Source organism: Chelonoidis abingdonii, chromosome 1 (assembly GCF_003597395.2).
Source record: "Chelonoidis abingdonii isolate Lonesome George chromosome 1, CheloAbing_2.0, whole genome shotgun sequence".
Lineage (NCBI taxonomy): Eukaryota > Metazoa > Chordata > Testudines > Testudinidae > Chelonoidis > Chelonoidis abingdonii.
Window position 1 is genome coordinate 109,757,659 of NC_133769.1, and position 17,155 is coordinate 109,774,813.

Here is a 17,155-nt window from a genome sequence, read left to right on the forward strand (position 1 = left end):
AGTGCACATCCTTTTAATTTGTTCCCCACCAACTTGATTACCCCCTAGATCGGTCACATTCCAGGTAATGCCCAGACACCTGGGGAGCATTTCTAGTATTTTGCTATTCTATAATTTTAAACTCTGAAAATTCATCTATATTTCTGCCTCTCTCCTTGCTCAAATGATAAGTTCCAGATATCATGGTCATGATCATAGTGGTGGGAGGACTTTTTTGGTGAGGGGATAGAGGGATTGAGGTTGCTTAGCATTATCTTGTTCAAATAGCCATTAAAATGAAAAAGTTTTCTTCAAGTACCTAGAGGCTAGGATATTCTGATTCTAGTCATTCAGAGAAACATGGAAGCAAGACAAGAAATCACTGCTTCTCAGAAAAACTACTGCTAAATAGTTTTCTTGTAGGTAGTGAGGGGCCAGGCACATGACCATGATCTCTGGGTGTCTCAAGAAAGCCAACCTCTCACCCCAGTCTGAGTTTACAGAGCGCTACGAAACAAAAACACAATTAAAAAGCTCCCCACTGTGTCCATCTAAGACAGGAGCCAGGGCGAGTTCAGGTTTGTGCTCAGAGAAATGAGCAAAGAGGGTACCTAACAAGGATAGTAAGCATGTTGTGTTTAATACTGAATGAGCAGCATATGACTTCTATATTCAGAGGGGGAAAAAAAAAAAAAAAAAAAAAAGTCAGGTATGTGTGGTTTCTCAGAGGCCATTAATCACACTGTTCTCAGTGCCTCTGGCAGTGAGTCTCACAAAGCTTCTTATGAAATTGATCAGGAAGTGCACCAAACTAACTAACAGCAACATGTTGCCTCTTTCTGGTTGGGATGGGGATTTGTTGTAAGAGGTCGCAAGAGTCAGGAAGTGAAAACACCACGGAGAAATAGGCACACACAGCAGGCAAGGGCTGTGTAGGCCCAGCTCTTCAGAACTAATTACTAGGAAAACAACTGCAACAACACTATTACACCTGTAACTGGGAACTATTTAAAAAAGGAGGAAGAGTTCTGTTTGGTGAACTTTATGGTTTTAGAAGGGTGGGGAGGAGTGGAATAAAGCACACACAAAAGAATTCCACATGAGTTCACCAAAAATAATGATTTATTCAGATGACATTGATTTGACATTATCAGAATCAAAACATTTCTCATCGCCGCTGCTTGAGGAAATACACCAGCCGAAAGGTCTAGTGTAAAAATAAATATATTAAGATTTGGGTGGAATGCACAGCCAATCAAGTATTAGCAAAATACCCTCTGAACAGTTGCACATGCTCTGCAGCTCAGTGTGCAGATGGAGTCTGCAACCAGTTTGGCATGAAGTGATCTGCTCTGAAGACTGCAATCTTCATTTCCGTCAGAACTTACTTGGCACCTCGACAGTCAACCAAAGCTTGGAATCCAAAACCTCCATTCTCAGACACATGAACAGACCAGGCAAACAGTGCCACCAACAATTTCCAATATGAATTTCAAGGAGTCCACTTCCATTTAGAAATGGACTAAGGACTGGTTTGGGATCTGAATACTAAGCTAAGTGCCCCAATGAGTTGAGGGCACAAGGGTAGGTCCCCAAACAGCATCTCCTCAGGACCACCCCGAATTAAAATGGCAAAAATTGGAATAAGAGTGGGAAGAAGAGACAAGAACATGGGTCCCTTATATGATTAACTGTGCCTTCTCCCCAACCACTGGACTGTCAGAAGGTTAACTAAAAGCGGAGAGGAAGAGATCTAAAAGCAGAAAACATCTCAGACAAAGAAGGAGGAGGACTTTCAAAAACCATAGAAGAAATAGAGCAACCATGTTTTCCCAGTAAGTGAAGCTGTGAAAACAGTTGGCACTGCAGGATCAGCAAACTATGTCTGAGCAACAATTCAATACAATAAGGCACTAACAATTTCCCACATTAATCACATGATTAAACATTTACACTCAGACATTTAAAAAAAATCACTGTACACTAAGTTTAAAATAGAAAATGGCCTTTTTAAAAGTTCCTTTTTCAAATTCTCAGTTACCTAAGAATTTTTCCATCCATGTGACAGAGGTTAGTAACTTGCTTAATGCACTATGGGAAGGTGCTCAGATGCAACAGTGTTAAGCATAGAATTACATGCCTTTGTATCTGGCTTTCATAAGAAAAACCGACGTGTTATCAGACTGACAGCCCTGGAGCCTGAAGGTTTCTCTGTCCATCACGTCAGTGAAGCCTGGGCAATGCCGTGTCAGTTTCATCACACTACCCCATTAATGTGCCTCAATCCTAACCCAGAAGCATCACACAAAGGCAGAGGAATAGTTCAGACTCGCTTCATTCATTCCTGGGTCTGCTGTGCTAAGGAAGGATAAATGGCCAACTGTCCACAGAGAACAGGACCGATGACACCAGCTTCTTTCAGAAGTGTCACCCAAATAGCCATCAAATGCAGAGGACGACGACTTCAGGTCACAACTGATCTGACAGCCAACTGGTAAAGGAATCTGTATCCCAGGCCCAATCCTCAAAGCCATATAAATGGCCGCTGTTAGATCTACAAAGTTTACTGCAATCCTTGAAAATTAGTGTTAAAAGATGATTATCCTCCTATTCTACAGTATTTTGCCTACTTAAATATTCAGAAATTGCAGCGTTTCGCAACAATAATAATAAATAGATCAAGCATGGAGTTAGCTTCTGATGGAGAAATTATCTGTATATGGGAGGGTTATTAACTAAGGATAGTAGAGATTAATCTGTGTATAGATTTAGCAAAGGTATTTTCAGGACACCTGGACAGCACAAATGCATCCGATTCCAAAGAAACTTTTTGCTCATTCTTCTAAACCAAAGCAAGAAAGAACTTCAGAATATTCACAAAGTGGGCAGTACGGTTTCCCCAGCGTAACGAGGTCTCACCATTCACTGTAAGATTGACTCCTCATCTTCAGTTTTAAATATCTGACACTTGTCAGGACATCCAGAAATAATCAGTAAAGGTTATAGCAATGGGACCACAAACCAGGAGGAAAGGCTCCGGTGGGACTAGAGCCAAACTGATTAATCCCTCTATCTTGGAACAGCAGCTCCATGTTGCAGATGGCCTCAATCCATTTGGGTATTTGGTATTCCAACAGCAAGTTCTCCAAGGCTGGTCTGCAAAACCTTGTGGCACATTCTGAATTAGTCCAAAGTTGCAGGGCAGGAGCGGGAGAAAAGAAAAACATAAACCTCCCAGAATTTTGATTTGTCTCCCAGTTGTTGATTTTCCTTGGACAGACCCTCTGAAGGGAAGCGGCAGTCACCCAGTCCGCATACACAAGCGTCTCTCATGCAGGAGCAATCTAATTTCCCGCACTAGTAACGGTGAGATGAATAGGATTGTTGAACTAGTCTGTGGAAAGAAACATGAAGGTCAATTAAACACATGTACGTGTCACTGCATCTTCCCTCCAACACATTTTAGAGGCATTTGTAAGCACAGAAAGCTGGAAGTGAAACAGGAAAGTCAAAGTTTGCCTATCAGAAGGACAGAAGTGGGCTTTAGACTTTCACAGAAGTTTCTGTATAAGCTAAGGCTCTGCCCTCTACTCCATGGCTTTGCACTGCTCTCTCTGGAGCCTATCAAAAAAGGAATCACAGAGCAAAGCAAGGCAACACCCCAGCCCTAGCCCTAAAGGAGAAGCAGGTGGATTATGAAAGACTCCCAGCCACTACCAACCTGAGCAGCTCAAGGTGTGAACTCCGACAGAAGCACTGTGCTTCTACTATACTGGGCCAGCCCTACAGAACATTTTCATTTTGGTCCCTCAGTGTTTGATCATCCCTCCCACCAACCCAAAAGAAAGGTCTGCACAAATTGTCAGCTCAACTGCATGCAGATGTGGTCACCCCGTCTCAAAGAAGATATCTTGGAACTGGAAAAGGTTCAGAAAAGGGCAATAAAAATGATTAGGGATATAGAACAGCTTCCGTATGAGGAGAGTTTAATAAGACTGGGAAAAGCTTGGAAAAGAGGCGACTAAGGGGGGATATGATAGAGGTCTATAAAATCATGAGTGGTACAGAGAAAGTAAATAAGGAAGTGTTATTTCCTCCTTCCAATAATGTAACAACAAGGGGCCACCAATGGAAATTCATAGGTAGCAGGCTGAAAACAAAAAAACACAAGAAAGTATTTTTTCACACAATGAGCTGTCAACCTCGGGAACTCCTTGCCAGAGGGTGTTGTGAAGGCCAATACTATAAAGGGTTCAAAAGCAGCAAGAGTGTCCTGTGGCACCTTATAGACTAACAGATGTATTGGAGCATGAGCTTTCGTGGGTGAATACTCACTTCGTTGGATGGATGCATGCATCCAATGAAGTGGGTATTCACCCACGAAAGCTCATGCTCCAATACATCTGTTAGTCTATAAGGTGCCACAGGACACTTGCTGCTTTTACAGATCCAGACTAACACGGCTACCCCCTCTGATACTTAAATATTCAAAAGGGAGCTAGATAGATTCATGGAAGATAGACATTGATGGACCTATTAGTCAGGATGGGCAGGAATGGTGTCCCTAGCCTTTCTTTGCCAGAAGCTGGGAGTGGGTGACAGGGCATGGATCACTTGATGATAACCTGTCTGTTCATTCCCTTTGGGGCACCTGCCATTGGCCACTGTCAGAGGACAGGATACTGAGCTTGATGGACCTTTGGTCTGACCCAGTATGGCCGTTCTTATGTAACATCAGCTCCTTGGAAACACTGGAAGCCACGTGACAATGTACTTGCACACAGGGGAGTTGGAGGGGGCAGAATCCTAACTTGGAAATTAGAGTGAAATTCAACCAAAACAAATATTGCACACCAGATACAAGAATTTTTAAAAGGGATAATGTCAAGTGCTTCCCTTTCTATCACTTAGAAAACATGTTTTAAAAATCTATTCTTGTTCATTTGGCAATAATTCAAAATCCATTGTTTGATTGGTGGAAGGAACTGATATTACCATGGCTGATTTAGATCACTTCCTGGTGTGCCCCAGCCATATACCAGCTCTGGGAACAGCATTATAATTAATGGCTGTGGCAGAAACAGTTTAAGGTGTGAAAAGCTCTCACAAAAGCTCTCATTAAAGCTCTCACAAAAAAGGTCCTATTATTTATTTGATTATTATTCTAGGGTTCAGAAATTCTTTTCAGCTGCAGACTCAACACGGGTGAAAAAGCTAAAGAAGAAAAGACCTCTTACCATAAGAATGAAGAAATAGAAAACCCACATCCATCCCAGATTGTCCTGGATCAAAGAAACTAGATACTGTAAAGAAACAAAATATGATATTTAGATCATCAATACATTCACAGCTGTGAGGGGTGTTTTTCTGGTGTCACCCTTTCATTTGCATCTCCCTGAGTTTGTGTACCTTTATCAAAGAGAGAAAGAAAAAGAAAAAAAAGCCAATCACAAATTCTCTCTTTCAGATCTAGCGGCTCCTTGCCCGGCATAATGGGAGACTTGCTGCCTTAATCCTTCTATATAAATCCATACAAGATAGGTGAAATAGAGATACCAGCCTGAAGCTTTACAGGTAATGTTCAGTGAGGAGAAAAACTAATTACAGCTTCAAGGAGCGATACTTTGACTAGACTGAACAAAGGATTTTATTGCACAGAACATACAGTTACATAAGTGCATGTAAATACCCTCAGAGAAGGAACCCTCTAGGAAGATGTACAACTTAAAAAAAGGACATGCACTTTCAGAAGCTATACAAGCATTAGCTAGTTAACTCTTTCCAACACCCTGTTATGCAGATAAGATGCTCAAGCTTCTGCACTGATTTACATCCTGAGCTCAACAAGGCTTTGCAAAGCTTCAAGTAAAGGCAGAAGTTATCCCTTATATGCAGTATTTGAATACAACTCTGATTAAAGTGCCTATGTACCTCTCTATTACTGAGCACATGGGCACAAAAAACAGGATCTTCATTATGGAAGCATTCCTGGTGCTTCTGCTGCTTATTCCCCCACCTGGAGTGACACTGATATGAGTGCATTCCCACTGATCTGAGTGCAAATCCAGATAGCAAAGCAGTGACAGGCAGAACTTTTCAGAAAGAGAGACCCACTTTTCATGACACTCTCCTTAAAAAGTGGTAAATGTGTCGAAGGGGAAGATGCAGGAGGCATGGTACACTGGGAAATTTGTTTCCAAACAAGATTTGAAAGGTGTTAGCAGCCTGTTAAATGTGGAAAACTAAGCATCTCTCAGAGAAAGAATGAACATTTCATTTACTGGGGAGAACCACCTCAGTCAGTAGTTAACAAGTTCTTCTCTGCCTGCAATCAGCACTGCTGATATTCACAGGAATATTCCCACAAGTGCCAATTATGAATCCTAATTCCTTTGGGAAATGGGGGTGTGGACTCCACTCCAACATACATCTTGGTATTTCATGATGTTACACTCTCTCTAGTATTATGGGGCCAGTTACATCACAGGCCCTGTCCAACCCCAAAATCAGCACTATGTTCTTTCATGTGCATGAATTTTGTTTCTGCATAACAAGTATGTTCCTATTGCTGATGCCCTCAGCTTCTGTTTCAGTAACAATCCATGGTCAAATCCTATAAAGGCACACAGCGCGGAAGATGAAAGCAAGTGATACCAGTCTTACAGCATGTGAAGTCTGCCCTAGATAAAGAGAATCACACCCAAACTAGTGTAACATAAAAAATTCTTATGTTCTATGTAAAGGAGACATTCATCTTAAAAACAATATTTCATAAATACATTTCTTCACCAGAGCTGCTAACACCACCTTATTTAAAAACTGAAAATAATTCAAAAATCCAATTTTCTTTTCACTATTTATGGAGTGTAAATGTTTTCCATATCTCAACAGCTCAGGTTATGGAAGTGTCTAAACCCCATTTCATTCTCAAAATTTGTTGCCACAATATTTGCATTACAAACTCTGCAGCGAAGTTCTGCTCGTTAAAAAAACACTGTTTCCACTGGAAGTTAAAAAAGGATGAATGGAAACATTTTAGCTGGGGCTGGAAGCTTTTTTCCCAGACCCCATGTCACTTCCATGTAGAATTTTAAAGGCACATTCCCTAATTCCTCAGTTCTTCTCTCGTAATCTCACCTGGCCCACTGCAGCTCCAATGCTCCCAGTTCCGTCCACAATTCCTGTGACTGTTGCCAGAGCCTCACTGTTCCCTCTGACCAATTCTTGACGCCCCAGGTCAGCGGATATCGCAGAGCTGATCATGTTAGATGGGCCTCCGATGAAAAACCCTGAAAGCACCAAAAGACCATCTTCCAATGATAGCACTGCAAGGAGCCTGCCACTGGCACAACACAAGAGTTTCACAAGGCAGGGATTTTCTGCCACCCAAATGTCGAGGGCTGGGGATGTTCTGGAAGTCTCAGTTATGGGAACAGGTTGCAGTAAGGGGAAAAATGCTTCAGTCCCAGAGGGTTTAGTTATCCCTCACAGTGGTTGTGATGTGCTTCTCTGTGCGTCTAAGGGAGGAAGTTGGGGGAAATTCACAGAAGCCCCTAAAATATGGGTGTTTGAAACCAAGAACTCTCACTCGTGCTGGTTAATACAGAGTTCACATCATGGGGTGCTTCCAGGGAAGCTCCCAAGTATGCACCTTTAGTGGCAGAGGAAGCTTATAGTTTCTTGTAGCATAAAGAACGCAAGAGACGCTTGCCATCTGAGCTATTCTAGTCTGCAGCATAATTCCTTATTCCACACACCTGTTTGTGAAAGCTTCTTAAAACAGTGTTTTTTTTAAAAACAAACAAACAAAAACAGTTGGGCCTTCATGGTCACTCCTGTTGCAGCCATGGCATTTAGCTGAGAAGGAAGCACACCTGAATATATTAACAAGGTTTTACAGCAGTGTTATTGTTTCTTTTCTGTCTACACAGCTACTGGGGTGAAAGTGGCGTTTATATGACATACCTGTAATGGCCATGATGAACGCGTTGATGGGTTTGCTGTTTGGAGAACCTGTCAGGGGGTAGACAGAAAACAGGAGTGTTAATAAAATAAGAAATTATATCTAGCTCTTATACAGAGCTTTTCATTTGTAGATCTCAAAGCACTTTACAAAGGAGATCAGCTTCATCATCTCTCATTTTAGATGGGGAGATGGAGGCAAAGAGTGGTCAAGTAACCTGCCAAAGGTCACCCAATTAAAGGATTCCCTTGGTGCAGCCAGAGAGCATACATGTGAGATCTTCAACCTTATGATGGCTCCCAAGTCCACTGTCTTGTTGAGCCTAGATGTGTCTTTTAATTAGTTGTCCTAACAGACTGTTTCCAAATCCCATTAGTTGCCAGATGCTGGAGTGCTTCTGTAAATGGTTTGAAGTCTAAGAGCTTCTGACTTATCCTTTCCTAGATCTTCTCTCACTTTTTACCCTCCTCCCACTCCCACCCATTGGCTTTTCCTCTTTCAAGATGTTCACACCTTTGCGTTACTGCTTTACGGGTTGTAACTTTGACATGTTGGCAATGCTAGAAATGCAGCCAAAGGAGCACATCTAATGCCAGCTTCCCCACTGGCACAAAGAAACCCAAGCACTCAACCCACATCTTTCCCCATCCTTAACCAGAATCTGAAGAAAGACATCTTCCTAGATGCCATGATCTCCTGGCGCAATACAACATTGCAGACTGTGACTGGCCCAGAAATATACTCTGAAGGGCAATATCCTGAACCAGAAATAGGTTCAAGGCATAGAAACTGGCAAGTGTCCATCCATCTGGCACAAAAGGTCCCCCCTTGCCCACGGGAATGCAAAATATACTCACGACTGTATCCAAAGAGAGACCCTATAGCCAGAAGCAAGCTGATTGCTAGCACTGGAGCTCGCTTCTGTAGCATATCGGAAATCAAGCCTTGGATTGTCCCACCTGCAAAAATAAAATGAAAGCTCATCGTACCCTTCCAATTAACATATGGAACACACACACTGCTGCACTTACTGAATTCTGTTCTTTTATCTTTACCTCTGGCACCTTTATTGTGGACAAAACTCCCACTGCCGCCTGAGACACAGTCAAGGCAATATCAAATCAGGGTACTCAGGACACAGTAGCGAGGACTGATTACTATGTCTCGCTCTCTCTGTGTATAACCAGTCAGCGCTTCTGCTGTTTGTTCCTTTCCCCACACACCCTTCCTGTAATCTCAGTTCAGGTCTGCGCAACGTAACACATCATGGCCGTCTCCTAGAGTTTCCTACTATTCCTATTAATGGCTCTGCTCCGCTGGCGGGAGCACTAGCACATAACCGATTCTAGGCACCCCAGTGACACTTAACACTTTGTTGTCTAACTCTGCTCAGAGCAGATCTATCACCACAAGGGTTACAATGCTGGCAGCTCTGTCTACACTAGCATGCCCATCATGGCAATCACCAGTGGAGCTGCACTGTCGATAAAGCATTAGGAAATAATTCCAGTATAAACAAGACCATAGAATCATAGCAGAGCCAGAACGGATCTGAAGTGTCTTGCAGGAAAGCAGAGTGGACTACTTACCCAGCCAAGGAACAGTGAACATGGGAGAGCAGAGCTCAAGCCACAAAGAACGGCTCTCTTTGTTCTGGCTGGAGGCACAGGTACAGATTTTACCGCTGGCAAACAAGTACAACTACACTTGGCTCCACTGAAGACAATGGAGTTGTGCCCGCCCACTCCAGTGCTGAACCGAGCCCTTTGTTCGCAGCAATGTGGGACGGTTGCTAGGGTAGAAGGTACCCCTAATCTAGGTCTACCCTCTTGCTCAGGGATTCTGGTGGGAAGTAGAGCAGGAAACCTGGGGGACATCTGCGTGCGATACTCTCGCGTTCATAGCAAGTGACGAAAGACTCGTTGCTGAAGTGTACAGAAATAGGGTAGTACCCCTTTAAACAGTCTGTGAGCTCTCTAGAGGTACTCACTACGTCCTATGTTTTACAATGCAGCCGTGTATGTAACCAGGCCTTGCATGCTGGGCACATTCAGTAAACTGGGCCCATGTGGTTCCTTCATGTTCAAGAGCAAGAAACCTAAGAGCTGGGCAACCAAAAAAAACAGTTTGCTTGCTGCACCTACCTACGATTCCTCCCACATCATACCAAATTGAAAGCTGGTCAGCTTCAGCCTCCTTCCATCCAAAGTTGTTGCTGAGGTAGAACGGCAGCCAGAAGAAGAAGGAGTAATTCACTAGTTTCAAGCAGGCATAGGCCAGGGAATACTAAGACAAAAATAGCCAAAAAACCAGCAAGCAGTTAGCATTAGAAAAACACAAGTAGCAACTCCTCCTCCTTCCAATAAGCCCACAGCTGAAGCTCCCATGGTTAAGTGCTTCTGCATTTCACATGAGAATGCAATGTCAGGAAAGCCCAGTGCTGAATATCAAAGGGACAGATTTGGGGGAGGAGAAAAATCAACCAGGATGTCTATTTTTAGTGTTCTTTTCATCGGACACAATGGGTTGAAACACCAATTCTTCCAGCAGCTTCACTTGAAATACAAGCTTCTAAAGAGGAAAACAATCAGTTCACCTCCTAGATCGGAGGAAGTTAACCATGTGACACTAAGCAAGCCAGGGGCCCTTAATTATTTGCGCACTATGTTGAGAAAGACTATGGCAAGCACCACATTTTATCTGCATCACTGTGTGCCATTCAGAATATTGCTACATACTCAAAGCACCCTACAAAGAACTCCTTGTAATACCCAAATGTTTGTATCCCAGAGCTCAAGACACAAGCTTTAGGCATGCTTGAGAGCACCACGTCTTCCTACAGCTGAGACTGTTTGTGGTGCTCTTGCTATAGTTCTGGGGAATGAACTTGCCTTAGCTTGCAGGAGGGCTCTCTCAGTGCAAACACCTCCCCTCAGGCAGCCCGAAGACCCGGTTCAGCAGCTGTCCGGGCAGGTATAAGGTATGCTTATTTTGTCAGGCCTTTGGCCGACCATCACTGTTGCAGTAGAAGGGAGCCATGTTTACAGAGTTCCTGCGCTGAGTGGCAAGTGCCTTAGCTTTTTAAGGCATCCAAGAGGATAGATTGTGGATGTGTAATTATCGGCTTGTTTTAACATGGTAAGAGACATAGATGATACAGTGATTAGTGCCAAAGACATACGATATAAAATAAATGCCTCCTAACACACAGATTTCTTCAGCAGGCGTTTGATTAGAAAGCAGAACAACGGAGGCTTGCCTCCCTTTAAGCCTCCTGTCTTATAGGGCCCAACACTATGTACTTCAATGGGCAAGATTCCCACTGAAGTCAACAAAAGTTCTTCAGGAAGAGCAGGACTGGGCCTTACTGAGCCCACTGCTTATCATTATAAAGCACTTCAGAATGGTTGACTGGATTGCTTGAGAGACTAGCCATTCTTAATCTTCAGAGACCCGACAGGAAGGCTGTCAGTGTAAAGACCGTTCCATTGCACTTGTTCAGTTGGGGAAGGGGAAAAACTGAAGAAAACCAGAGTAGGAATATAGTTGATTTGCTTTATAAGTGTATCTATCTCTTGGAAGTTATCCTTGTTTGTATTCAGGGATCCACATTCACTTTCCAGTCTCACATCCAAGCTGCTCACAAGGCCCCATTAGTACAATGAAGCAATTCTGGAGCAACACAGAACAGATGATCAATTTGATTTTCCAGTCCTTTGCCCATGCAGGATTGTTCCTCCAATGTATTTGTTAGCACTCTGACCAAGCTAATTTTACAGGGCTCAAGTGAGGAGACTTCCACTACTTCTTCAGGGAGTTATTCTACCATCAGAACCCTTTTTCTAATATTCAGCTTCCATTTCATTCACCGTTTTAGCCCATTTCTCCCAGAACCTCCCCTGCCCCACCAAAAAATTAGTCCTCTTCTTGTATGGCCTCTACACAGCTCAAGGTGGTTATGTTCCCCTTAGTCATTACTTCAACAAGCTGTATACATGGAATTCCTCAGTGACTGAGGTGTCTGTACAGCACCCTGTCTAACGGCAGCCCTATTCTTACTGTGGCCGTTAGGTGCTACTGTAAGCATAGGTGGGGTGGCAGCATTGCCTATTATTAAGGTCATCAAACATGTCTCAGTATAAAACCCTGTCATCAGTTGTTTATCATTTTACCAAACTTTATCGTTGGGAGTGAAGTTTTCCATGCCAGTGTGCCCCTCAGGTTAGTGGAGTTTTGCCTTTAAGTTTAAGCCAAAATTGTTTAGCCATTTCTGAGAACAAGGTTCTTTTGCCCATTGTCACGAGGCAGGGTTCCTTCACCCTAGATTCCCGTCTGCAAACAGTCCTCACGCACAGCTAGTGACAAGTCCAACTAGAAGGGCTATAGTCACACTGTAAATAAGCCAGAAAAAGTTCCCCACAGCTCATGGTTCATACATTCTCCCTAGGCACAGGGTGAGAGGGAAGAGATCTTGGGCTTCTCTGGCCCTTCCCCTACCTTCCTGTCTGACTTTTAGCTGTCCTCAGCTGGTGTGCTGAACCACCTGGTTTAATCAATCATTCAATCCTTAACCAATTATCTCCCGAATTTGTCCCATGTGAGGATGTTTATCAAGTGTCCAGAGTGGTGAGTCAGCTTAAGGCTACTCTCATACTGTCCTTCCCATGTTAAAAACATTTCTGACTATTTCTTTGAAAAGTTCTAGTGCCCCACACTTAGAACAGGAAGTTGATGCTTCACAGAGGGGGGCATTTGTGTCAGGATCAGGGATGGGCCTTTTGCTATTCCTGTGAGTATCTGCCATGTTATAAGCCTTTGGAAGGTGGGGGTGGAAAGTCCATGTTTATACCTGCCTTTCAATGTTAACAGCCATTGCTCCTGCCCCCAAGCAAGTCCCAGCATTGACCAGACTACACACGTGCCAACCCCACAGAGCAATGGAACATGCAGCACCTCCTCACAACTCCTGTGTGTGACTGGATTGTGCATGCGACAGCCCAGAGGTAGAGAGGCAAAGCCAGACATTCCTTACAGTTGCAGCTCCCAGCTGCTCCAGGTTAGGGCTGAGCACCAGAACAGGGCAGAGAGCCCATCTCTCTTGTGCTCTCAAGAACCACCCTGCTGGTGCCAATGCAGCATGGAGGAGGAAGCTTCCTGACTCAAATGCAGAGGGGACAAGAGCTGACCCTGTAGAAGGGAAAGGAGCCTGGTGAGACCGGGACAAGGAGGAAGAGAGAAAACTTTGACTGGGAGTGGAGTACTGGCTGGGGTGGAGGACAGGCTAGGAATCATTTGGGAGGGGTTGGATGCTTGGAACACTGAGGCCAGGTCTAAGCTGGCATACATCAGTATAGCTCCGTCACTCAAGAGTGCGAAAAATCCACAACCCCAAGAGACATAGCTACAAAGACCTCACCGCCGGTGTTATGGAAGAATTCTTCAGTCGACCTAGCGACGGCCTCTCAGTGAGATTGATTATCTTCATCAACATGAGAAATTCTCCTGTTGGCGTAGGTAATGTCTACATGGAAGCGCTGCAGCTGCGCCACTATAGTTTTAAAGTGCAGACAAGCCCACAGCTTGGAGGAGGGATGAAGACAGACTGGCAGGACAAGGAGACTGGAAACTAGGGTGAGAGGAAAACAGAAAGACGGATCTGCAGGGGAGAAACTGAACTAGAGACTGGGACTGCGAGATAGGCGGGGAATGTGGAATCACTAGAAACCAATGGAGGTGGGGAGGGGAGATTGGACAAGGAAGCTGGGGTAAGACCGGGAGAGTGGGTCTAGCTAGGCAAGGAGACTAGGTTGGTGGGGGTGGGGAAGAGAGAAATGAGACCTCAGACAAGGAGTCCAGAGTGGGAGACTAGGATTGGCTGAGTAAGAAGACTAGGACACGATGCCTGAAGGAGATGGGGTCTGGGCCAAAGAGCGAGGACTAGATCAGAAAAAGGACTAGGAGAGGGACAGGTTGGAGTGGAGGGGGCAGAAGGGTATGTGCTCACTAGAAAACTCCCCTCCAGAACCTGAAATGGAACCCAAGATGGACCACACTGTTCCTCTGCTGTCAGTAAACAGCTGTGAAGTCCCCTGGCAAAGTGTGTCTCGGCCCCCTCTAGTGCTTGTCCACATGGGGGAGGAACACAACCTATTACTGCTACCAGTTACTCAATTAGCTCCAGTGGCAAAGGTCTCTGCAATGCATCTAAAAGTTCTATCCCTGTCCATTACCCATGTGGATGTCAATATGATGTCACCTGAGGGATTTTTTTTTTTTCTCAGTTTGCTTAAAACAAAAACCTAGGAAATACACACAAAATACATTAAAAAACATTAGGGATGCAATGTTAAGGGTCGGATTTGCAGAAGCGAAGAGCACACTCAGCTGCAACTGAAATCTGTGCTTTGAACATATAATGCTAAGTACTCTGAAATAAATATCAGCCCTATGGCATCTCAAATTGGGTACCCAAAATTAGTGGGCACCTTGACCTCAATCTCCCTGTGCCTCAGTTCGCCATCTGTAAAATGAGGATACTACCACCCCTCACCTCATATGGTTGTTATGAACACAAATTACTACTTGTGAAGCATTCAGATACCGTAGTGATGAGTGCCATCGGAAAGCCCCAGAGGGAATTAAAATTCTGTATCCAGAACAGGGTTTGAATCCCATGTAGCAAATAAGGCTGGGGGCCATACACTGAACAAGGATAAAACAAAATGTTGAATAGCTGCTCATTAATTGAGCACTGTCCATCCTGTCCACTGAACAACACAGGAGTCCTGTGGGAAAAAGTGCAATCGTGGGTTATTGCTGATTATGCACTCTATGAATCTTATGACTCTTAAAAAACTAACTTTATATTTGTGGATAATCGAAGCCAGGGGTAGGCAACCTATGGCTCGCGTGCCACCTTGATTTTCAGTGGCACTCACACTGTAATTAAAGATTATCATAATGCATACACACAAGGGCAGTATTGCCAACTACAAAAGTTGACATGTATGACTCAGAGCCCTCAAAATCAACACATGACCAAAAAAAGATTAGTGGGGCTTTTGCTCTGTCTTGATTTTTGTACTCCCCCTGCCTGCCACGTGCGTGTTTGTCTCCCCAAAGTTATGAGGAAAGGTAAATTTGGCCCTCACTGCAGGACCTCTTGCCTGATGGTGTGGAGTTCCCAGCTTCTCCCCTAGCCTCAACATTCTAATTAATCCTGTGTCCCCCTCACTTCCATATCTGTCCATCTGCCTGTGCGGCAGTCAATTCTGATTGCATAGGTGACCTTAATCCTGGCATTTCCTAACTTTTGAATGCTTGATTTTGTAACCTTAACAATGTTCTTCTAACACAGTTTGTGCGTGTCCAGTGATGTATTCTGTGTAGACGTCCCTCGACCACCTGATGGCAATCTGACACCATGCGTTGCTGCATCAGCCAAGCATAGCATTGACTGATTCCACATTCTCTCAGCACTCGCTCATTAGTGGAGTCCCACGCGCCCAAGGCTCTGACAATCAGTGCACGTGTCTGAACCTGGTAACCCTTAGTTCTCAAAAGTTTCCTTCTGAGCTCAGGCATCGTGGAAGACCAGGGTCCTGTTCTCAAAAGGCACTAGACGTCTACCATGATGATGATCTTTCGGTCCTAGGTGGTGATGATGATGTCCGCTCACCATTGGCTGTCAGTTCCGGGGATGACAGAGTTCATGGCAACCTTCCCTTCAAGTGGTGGGTTGGCTCTGGCCAGGAGATCTTGGATGGCTTTGTGTCGCAGCTGCCAAGCTCTCAAATGGGGCTTGCAGCTACACAAGACATGGGGTAGTGTCTCGTTGGCGTAGTTGCACTATCTGCATCGCTTGTACTGATTCCCATGGCAGACTGCTCCATTGAGCGGGAAGCAGTTGAACTGGGCACTGTGGATGAACCACCAGTCGGCAAAACAGGTGAAGCTGCCCCTGGTGAGGAAGTGGTTGCTGAAGTCCCACTTGCATATCACCTTGAATGCCTTCCCTTGGTCTGGCTTCCATTTCAGGTTTTCCACGTATTAGCAGCGGATGGCATCCTTCAGGATCCTTATCAGCATGGTTCTAGCTCTTGGAGTGATGACTGTGTGATCTGTATTCTTCACTGGACATCGGCAATACCAGGAGGAATGAGCTGGACTGCCGATGAGAAGCGCAGTCAGGAAAGTAAAACACTTTCCTCATGGATTGTTTTTTCTAAATGGACAGCCAACCTAATTCTCAATTACTGAGGACAATCGCCACTCACTGAGATGTTTTGCTTTCCACAACCAAATCTCTGTACCACTTTTTATGAGTGATGTAATCGAGTATTTGGAGTCTAATATATAAACTGTATTGTTAAATCTATTCACCTAAATTTGGGTTATTGCTGATTATGCACTCTATGAATCTTATGACTTTTAAAAAACTAACTTTCTATTTGTGGATAATTGAAGCCAGAGGTAGGCAACCAATGGCTCGCGTGCCGCCTTGATTTTCAGTGGCACTCACACTGCCCGGGTCCTGGCCACCGGTCCGGTGGGGGACTCTGCATTTCAATTTAATTTTAAATGAAGCTTCTGAAACATTTTAAAAGCTTTATTTACTTTACATATAACAATAGTTTGGTTACATATTATAGACTTATAGAAAGAGATCTTCTCAAAACGTTAAAATGTATTACTGGCACGCGAAACCTTAAATTAGAGTGAATAAATGAAGACTCGGCATACCACTTCTGAAAGGTTGCCAACCCCTGATCTAAGCACTATACCCAGCTGTGGACACTCTTTTCCCAACCTATTTAACATTAGCTTTAATAAAAATTTTAAATCTGTAAATCACCACAAACAACAATGCTGAGTCCTTACCAGAAGAACACCTGGTAGACAACAAGCTTGGAAAAAGCCAATAGCCTTGGGCTGGTTGAGAGTATCAGGTGCTTGAATAGAGTAATTTTGATCATCCTCATCCTCATTGTTGCTGATTAAGGGTTTGTTTGCATCTTCTTCAGCACTGCCCTCCTGTTCTTCTCCAAGCTCAGGGAGGCCTATAACACATGAGAATGTACACTAGTAACAAAGGACAACACCATTCTTTCCCCACACAAAACCCATGCTCACTCCTTTTAAGCATTTCTCCCTTCTGACACCCCCTTGCTCTCCCATACCTCCATCCTCCTTTGGCTTAGAAACTCTTCTAGA

The 17,155-nt window shown here is 44.1% G+C and overlaps 1 protein-coding gene across 2 annotated transcripts in view; it reads right to left on the reverse strand.

The window, feature by feature from the left end:
• Positions 1–1,083: 1,083 nt before the first annotated feature.
• Positions 1,084–17,155, reverse strand: part of SLC37A3 (solute carrier family 37 member 3) — a 44,317-nt gene continuing 28,245 nt past the window's right edge. For both annotated transcript variants that reach the window (XM_032783161.2, XM_032783162.2), the window contains exons 9-15: positions 16,823–17,001; positions 10,087–10,228; positions 8,800–8,901; positions 7,945–7,992; positions 7,117–7,268; positions 5,217–5,282; positions 1,084–3,373 (exon numbers count right to left, since the gene is read on the reverse strand). In XM_032783161.2, the coding sequence (XP_032639052.1) occupies positions 3,281–3,373; positions 5,217–5,282; positions 7,117–7,268; positions 7,945–7,992; positions 8,800–8,901; positions 10,087–10,228; positions 16,823–17,001 (782 nt within the window). In that variant the 3' untranslated portion in view covers positions 1,084–3,280. The remainder of the gene's footprint in view (positions 3,374–5,216; positions 5,283–7,116; positions 7,269–7,944; positions 7,993–8,799; positions 8,902–10,086; positions 10,229–16,822; positions 17,002–17,155) is intronic.